General features: G+C 40.2%; 1 protein-coding gene across 1 annotated transcript; it reads left to right on the top strand.

The window, feature by feature from the left end:
* Positions 1-2,043, top strand: LOC125722603 (cytohesin-2-like; the record flags this gene model as incomplete). The annotated part of the gene is made up of 1 exon (XM_048998793.1): positions 1-2,043. A coding segment is annotated over one exon (1,149 nt), but the record flags the coding sequence as incomplete, so codon positions are not given.
* Positions 2,044-8,892: the final 6,849 nt, after the last annotated feature.

Here is an 8,892-nt window from a genome sequence, read left to right as displayed (position 1 = left end):
ATGGACCTGAGTCCAGAGAAGCACTCTGAACTTGAGGACATCCGGCTGAGGAAAGGAGCCATTCTGCTGGAGATCCAGAGGCTGTGGGAGGCGCTGAGAGAGGCCCTCATGGAAGTGGAGGTCCTTGAATCCAGCACCAAACGCAGCCAAATCTTAGAAAAGAATAGGCATGTCGCCATGGGAAGAAAGAAATTCAACATGGACCCTAAGAAGGGTATCCTGTTCATGGTACAAAACAATCTTCTCCGGCACACGTCTGAGGACATCGCCCAGCTCCTATACAAGGGAGAGGGGCTGAACAAAACAGCCATTGGGGATTACCTGGGTGAGAGAGATGACTTCAATATCCAAGTCCTCCAAACATTTCTTGGGCTTCATGAATTCGCAGGGTTCAACCTGGTACAGGCTCTCAGGCAGTTCCTCTGGAGTTTCCGTCTGCCAGGAGAAGCACAAAAGATTGACAGGATGATGGAGGCCTTTGCGCAGAGGTACTGTCAATGTAATCCTGGAGTCTTCCAGAACATTGACACCTGCTATGTACTTTCATTTTCCATAATCATGCTAAACACTAGCCTTTATAATCCAAATGTGAGAGACAAGCCCAGTGTGGACAGGTTCATCTCCATGAATCGAGGAATCAATGATGGAGGCAACCTGCCAGATGATCTCCTCCGAAATCTTTATAAGAGCATAAAGAATGAGCCATTCAAGATTCCTGAAGACAATGGGAACAATGCCTTCTTCAACCCTGACAGAGAGGGTTGGCTCTTCAAAATGGGAGGAGGACGGGTGAAAACATGGAAAAGGAGGTGGTTCATCCTGATGGATAACTGCCTTTACTACTTTAAACATACTACGGATAAGAAACCCAGGGTGATCATTCCGCTGGAGAATCTGAGCATCCGTGAGGTGAAGGATCTCAGGAAGCCTAACTGCTTTGAACTGTACATCCCTAACAACAGCAGACAGCTGATGAAAGCCTGCAAAACGGAGGCGGACGGCCGCCTGGGAGAGGGAAATCATGTGGTGTACCGCATCTCGGCGCCAACCCCTGAGGAGAAGGACAAGTGGATACAGAGCATCACTGCTGCTGTGAGCGCTGACCCTTTTTATGAGATGCTGGCAGCAAGAAAAACACAGATCTCTTAAAACAGGGGTGTCAGACTCATTTTCACCCCGCGCCACATCAGCATCATAGTTGTCACCTTATTCGGCCCTCAGGAAACCACCATGTCCCCCACAGACGTCCCGATGTCATGTATTTGGTGCCAGAATTATAGAACACACAGGACTATTTGTGCCAGATTCCAGAGGAAGAAGTCAACCACTGTGAAAATGACTGCATTCACAGACGTGACATTGCTTGTGATGATGATGTCTTCACGTTGTGCACCTCTGTCATGGCAGAGAATGGTCTTGATGTTCCTCTGGATGCTTATAAGGCAATTGACCTCTACCTGCGCCTACGAGAAGAATGATCAGTTCTTCTACACATTGAACGATAAAGACTGTGTGAATATGTTTGGATGTGCTATTGCAGAAAGTATTTATTTCAGAACAAGGAACTTTGCACAAAACAACTGACTATTTGACTATGATCGCCCACTCAAACATTTGGGCCCAAAATTGTTGTTGCAGACATTCTTTGCCTTTATAATGTGGTCTCACAAAGTAATGTTTAACCTTAAGGTAGCATGACTGAATACCAGGTTTTGTTTTGAGGCGACTTATTGTTCACTACAGATTTTATCATCGAAATGCCCTGTCCTTTTTTTGTATAAATGTGAAATTAAATGTTATTTGCACTGTATTGCTGATCTTTATGTCAGAGTACCTTTTTTTCTGAGAATCCACACTGCTCTAAATTTGCATCAACATGATTGGGATTGGGATGGAAAAATTATTTTCCATCTTAACCCATATTCTAAGCATATTGATTTCTGTTGTAAATTTTACTTTTACAGCAGTATGATTTAAGACACTAACAGCAATCCATTTTTCAACCAGTAATTGTTAATGTGATAGGAATTGCATTCAACAGCAAATGCGTTCAACTTAACCAAATGTATAAATCTTACATATTCTGATGATTCGACATTCCCCCGATGTCTGTGTGATGTATTTCAGCAACAACACGCAGTTAATGAGATCACTATGCGGAATTTAGCCGACTGTTATTTTACTGATTAGGATATATCACCCATGATTGGGGTATACTATATATCAAGGGTCAGCAACCTTTTTGAAACTGAGAGCTACTTCACGGGTACTGAGCCATACAAAGGCTACTAGAACAGACTTTACCTAAACTTATCTAAACTTCATGTAGAATAAACACGTTTTAAATGCTTTTTTGGATATTGTCATTTTCAAATCTATATAAATACAAATGTGATTAAAAAAGAATAGCAACAAGATAAAATGAAATTTTAGTCGCTGCCCACTGGTAAGTTGTGGTATTTTTAGAACAGGTCCGTGGACAACTCATGTGGTCCTTGGGGGCATCCTGGTGCCAGTGGGCACCATATTGGTGACCCCTGTTCTAAATGGTATGTAGGGTTTGCAAACTACACCAACGCTTCTGATGTAGCTACATTTAGGCTTATAGTGGAATAATATAGTGGAAGATTCCTTGCGTGAGTGTCTGAGAGCGTGAAAGTCATGCTAGATGCAAGGTAGTCGGCAGCCCTGCTTTCCGTGTGCATCTGTCTCTTACTTTAGGTGGCTAGAGATCCAGCATTACTCAGGATTAGGAGCCACTTGCACTGATAATAATTAGTTTCTTTTTCCCCTTGCAGTCTGCTGCTGTATAACATTATGAAATCAGCCCAAAAATCCGCAACCCATGACCTCCTAATAGTTACCCGAAACTATGTTTTCAAAATAGCACAATTAGGCATGAACACCACGGACCTGGAAACTCTGCTGAGCATTGAGAATCAGTGTGCAAAGGCTCTTAATTTGGATATGTTTGTGAAACGTTCTGCTGCACAGCACAACAAAGAAAAACAACTGGTCAGTGATAATGAAAAGTACAATCAGCATTGTTTTAACCATGAGAGTCCAAATGCTTAGATAAATTGTCACTTTTTCAGTGTAAGTATGCTCCTGAGCTCCACGATTCTGAATGATAGTCGGTTTCTCACTGAACCTCCATGCCACTCTGTTAAAATCTCTTGCCACCCCATGTAAAATTTTCTAGATCCACCACTGTGCCAGAGCTAAGACTTAAGAATCTTGAGTATTATTTCAACATAAACTTTGCTTGGGTGCTTCATACTTTAAATTAAATATAAATTATGGCAACGTGCAAAACTATTAAGGAAAATGCAACGTATTTGTTTTTCATTTACGTAATTATATATGTTGATTATGATTCTTTTTAGTTCCACAGTACATGCAGATACTACAATCCAAGCATGCACTCTTAGGTTAATTGCTATCAGTTTATATAAAGATTTATAGAAATTTCAGTCAGAGACTAGCTTCTGATATAGAAAGAATGTTTACATTTTTTTTGGCCGTGGAATAGTTTTTCAGTGCTGCATGTAGTTTCTCTTTATTGTTTGAATAGGGCACACTTACACATCAACAAGTGCTGTGGCAGTTGTGATGTTCTCGCATATGAGAAAATACAAGGACAACTTTTATTAAAGAAAACGAAAGGCTTTACTCTCCATACTCCAGTCAATTGCATGCATAGGCCTACTGCCGCATCTCACTTTGCCAACTTCCGCTTCCGTGCGGCTCAGGAGGATCTGGCTGCAGAACACTGGAAAGGGGTCCACAGCTCAAGGGGACCACCAGAGGACAGATGGAGTGGAACCGGGAACCAAGGGATTTGCCAGTGACTGGCACTCACTGTTGTTTTCGACTACAATAAAAACAGCTGTACTGGCTAAATAATGAGCATACAAAAGTAAAAAAAGACATGGATAGGAATAAAAAGGTAATTAAAAATAGAAAAACAACCGAAGAGTCATTCACATTGAACACGCGTCTCTGCTCTCATGACGATGATCCTGCCAACTGCGCCAGACTGTGACAGACCGAACTACAAAACTGTAGACTCAGTGGACAGCTGACTACGCCACCCTAGGAATTTCATCCAGCTTTCCATTGAGACTACAGTTTTGCAGTCTGTTCTGCCAGACAATGTATTAAAAAGTGCAGTGTTATACATGACACTGTAATTAGTTCAATTCAAGAGATGTACTATCAAGTTATAATAGTGTGATTATCATAATCACACAAATATATGAATTCCTCTGATACTGAATTAAACAACCCTTTATGCTGTCCCTTATGTGAATTAGTAAAAATCTCCATAGTCATATGCAATTCCAATTCCCCCTTTTATTTATTTTATGGCAGACAGACAGCAGTGTATTATTATATTATAATTATATTATATTTATTATAATTATATAATTATATTATATTATAATTATTATATATATCATTATATTAGGGTGCCCCTCGCAGAAGGTAAATTTAATCTTATTTAATTACATTTTCTATATAGCGTCAGATGACAGCAGACATCATTTACTGTAAGGTTACCTTTACTATAGAAGATATAACAGCTCCCAAAGTTCTTCATCTGGTACAGAAAACATACGCCTGACAGATGTTGAAGTTTATTCCGTCTTTATTCTTCTAGACACCGTGAAAAACATTCTAAAAGATTCATGATATTACCGCTAAACAGCGGCTCATACATCACCGCAATTCCACTTTTCAATACAAGACAACAAGTAAATACAATAAATATAAATTACCGTGTGCGCCTTCTGACCAAATGCTTAGGAGTTATTACAGATCCTGCCGTGACAAGCCGACAAACCACAAGTTGACTCCATGAATCTCCCAGCATGCATTTACTCCTACCCTATTCCGTCACATGACCATGTATTCAAGGGTTAACACGGATCAATTAAATAGTCAGCAGAGGGCACTGGCATACATTTCACAGTATACATTCTATATTAAATCAAACCAGCAAAAGGTGATTATGAAATCTTATAAAAAACTTAAAAAAACTGTCTTAGTGACAGTTACAGAGTGGCGTAGTCACCCTTTCGCTCTATAGCGGCCCCTACCCCTACTACGTTTATAATTATAATAATTGCCTCATGTGCAGTTACGCTGGTTAAATTACCTGGAAATGTTATTAACTGCACATTCTCCTAGAAACTAACAATGGTGCTCACTCAGGTATATTTATAATGGTCAGAAAGCTGATGTAAAGTCTGATATAGTGCTGAATGTGTTATTTTGTAGACAGTAATAGGTTTAATTAATTTTATATTCCATTACTGTAGAAAGCTATACTTGCTTACTTAAGGTATTTTGTGTTATTAATGTGTGATTTAAATGCAGGTAGTTTTATTACAGTCAGCTTTTATTCACAGTGAGTAGCTTGTCATCATGAAGAGGAAGTGTGACAATCGTGAGGTTTTGGGCAACCACAGAAAAGCAGGAAAGTAAGTAGAGACAGTGAGATAATTAGTGCCAGTCAGATGATAGACGTATACAGTATGTGAGTCAAAGGTTCTTCATATATTAATCATCCCATTCAGGTAACAAATCCTTAGAAATCCATTCCTGAGCATCATGCCAAGAAACACCACTTGTTTACTGATAACTGCTTTAATGTAAACTCTGCTGTGCTGAGAGTAAAGATGAAGAGGGAGAGACAGCAAGAGGCTGCTGACGGCAGACAATGCAGGCGACATGGAGGGGAGTGAGAAAAGGAGCAAATATTGATGGTTAAGAGTGAATAATGACGTCACAGCAGCCTGATCCTGATGTTAGTTTAATATGCTTCTTAGTTTGGCCTGTGGTGTGTATTTCAGATACAGCATTTAATCAGGGAGACTGAGTGTGAGTCAATGGCAGAGAGAGAGAGAGAGAGAGAGAGAGAGAGAGCAGACAGGCAGATGAAGATGAAGGTGTATTAGGGAAGAGGGGGGAGGAGCTTGGACCTTCACCAAATCAGCCAAATGTAAATGTCACGTCTATCAAACAGGAGACCCTGCTTTCAGGAGAAATGGTTTAAAGATCACACTTGGCTCCCTTACAGCCCCCCTCGTCTTAAGGGGGGTTCTTTGTTTCTACTGTGCAAAATAATTTGTAACACAAATGTCTAAACTGGCATGAAAGACACATTCAGCTCTTGTGAAGACTGGCATGTGAAACTGGAAAAGGCACTGGGGAAATTCAGTGCACATAAAGACAGGCAGTGCCACAGATTAGCACTGATGATATGGATTCAGAAGATCAATCCTGTTAATATTCAACCTTCAGATGAGCTGGAAAGAGCAGCAGCAAGTGAGGAAAAATCTTCTGGAGCTAAGTACTTGGCACGGCAAGGCCTGGCTTTTCGAGGTGTTGGTAAGGAGAGTGGGAATTTCAAGCAGCTTCTAATGCAAACAGCAGAGGGCGATGCAGAGCTGACCATGTGGCTGAAAGGTCACTTTGATTTCACCAGTGCTGTTTAACTGTAACACCTGTTCCTGGGTTGCCCTCAGTCCTTGTTATTGGTTATGATTCTCACTGTCCTGCACTGTGTCTTGTTAGCTGTGTATTTAAGTGCCTGTTCTGCTTCTGTTCTTTGATGCTTCATTATAGCTGTATGTTGTATGTATGTATGTATGTATATAGTTCTCTAGTTGTGTTTATTCCATCATTTAGTTCATTCCTGGTCATTTGCAGTTTATTTTGGATCCATCCTGATCCTTTTGGTTTTGATGTGTGTGTTGTAATAAACCCTATTTTTCCAGCCGTGTCATGCACTTCCGCAACCAGAAGAGGGCAGAAGATATGGCACAAAAACAAAGGAAGAAGCCTAACTTTAAAAAAACTTCAAAAAACATCAAGACTCATCCAGCATGGGGTGGTGGGTTAACGAATAACACAAACAATCAAAGAATAAGCAAACAAATGAGAGAAAATATGCAGAGATGACTGAGAAGCAGGGGATGACTGGAGAAGAGACGACAGGACCAGAAGACAGGAGGGATACAGGGAGAGCGGAGAAGACAGTATAACTGAAGAATGGGAGAAGAGGAGAGACCGCAGAGGAAGGAGAACATAGATGACTGGAGGGGAGGGAATATAGGAGCAACAGAGAGAAGGAGGAAGGGCTGCGGAGGAGGAAAAACTGCGAAAGAAACTTGGGAATCGAGGCAGAGACTGAGAACAGCAAAGGAAACACCTTATAAAACACTGTAGTAGGTCACATGCAGGGAAGCAGCCGCCTGAGTGATAGATGCAAGTAAATAGCTGCTGCATTAATTATATGCAAGGAAAGAGCCGCTTCATTGATTAAGCTGGAAGCAGGCAGGACTGTCTACTGTGACAGAAGTGTGGGGAGCCACACAAAAGCCAGTGAGACCTGGAGAATAAGCTCACACACAGCTTCAGCAGGACTCTGCTAAGACGGGATGACTCTGCCCAGCATGAATGGGGTCAACTGTGATCAAATGCTGCACGTGAATCGGGGGGTTTAACCGGCATCCTACCCACATATTTTACATACATGGGCACCGACTGGGAGCATCAAGAATAATTTACTGTAAGAAGCAATGATAATAGAAAATAATGACAAAACATTTCTTCTCAAAGTATTATTAGTTATGTAATTAATGTCATCTAAAGATGAATGTCACTAATATTGTTTTTACAATTCATTAGCATATTTTGTCAAATGAAAATCTATACTTTTCTTCAACACAACGTGCAGCTTCTATCCCAAGCACAATCCACATTATTACTTAAAAGCTTATTGACCCTCTGATTCTGGTATCACTTACTTTTCAGTAATTTCAAGTAAACATTATCTGTGCTGTATTTGTATTATGAAACCAATCCTTGAGTCCAGTATAAAATAACTGAAATAAACACACAGTCATTCAAACTTCAGCACTTTGTTTTTCAATAAAAGCTGCAGCATCAAATCCGGCCAGTTCTGATCTGCCTGCCATTTTTGCCTAAAAACAAATGCTGGTGTTATCAAAAACTGTCATATAGCTATATTCCAGATTTATTACAGCCAAACACATCTCGGAGCTTCGAGGAACCTCCTTCTCCATGCATTTCCCTCCTTCTCACTCTTCCCTCAAATACTGTTACATTTGTCTTTTTTCCACACTCACACCCTGTCTTGATCATACTCTGACTGCATGGCATCCATATGCAGGGCAAACTATTTTACAGTCTTATCTTGTATAATATGACATAAACATTGAATTTGATTTTTTTATTTTCACATCCGAACACAACGCACGAACATGAAGGGATGCGTTTGCATTTGCAACCAACCCCTCCGCAAACCCCCCTGCGGAATACTGGCCACGGACCGGGGTGGGAATCCCCAAGCTGGAAGACTGTACTGCGTCATGTTAACGTTAGCTAGCTAGTTAGCATGGATACAGAGTGCACCGGACTAAAACTATAAAACATTTGCAGCCATTAACTTATAGGTGGTAGTAACACGGAAATGACTCTTTCTGCGTCAAAATAAGGTAACTCTGTGATGTTGATACTTTATCATTTCCTTTAACTTAACCGTACCTTCCTCCCATTCCTCTGTCTCTGCTTATTGACATTTAGGAGAGTGTCAGATATAAATTAACGGTGCAAAATTATCAAAGACAGACACAACAATGAAGAAATGACAAAGACACAGTTTGAAAAGTAAGTATATGTTTTATTGTAAAGCTCTTATCCTATTTTAACTTAGCCTATCTTATGATATTTTAACTTAGCATATCTTATCATATGTTAACTTAACCTATCTTATTATGTTTTAACTTAGCTTATCTTATCCTATTTTAACTTATCCTATCTTATCTTATCTCATCCTATCTCTTTTGTACATTAACACTT

Source organism: Brienomyrus brachyistius, unplaced genomic scaffold (genome assembly GCF_023856365.1).
Source record: "Brienomyrus brachyistius isolate T26 unplaced genomic scaffold, BBRACH_0.4 scaffold40, whole genome shotgun sequence".
Classification (NCBI taxonomy): domain Eukaryota; kingdom Metazoa; phylum Chordata; class Actinopteri; order Osteoglossiformes; family Mormyridae; genus Brienomyrus; species Brienomyrus brachyistius.
This window is presented reverse-complemented; position numbering and strand designations above follow the sequence as displayed.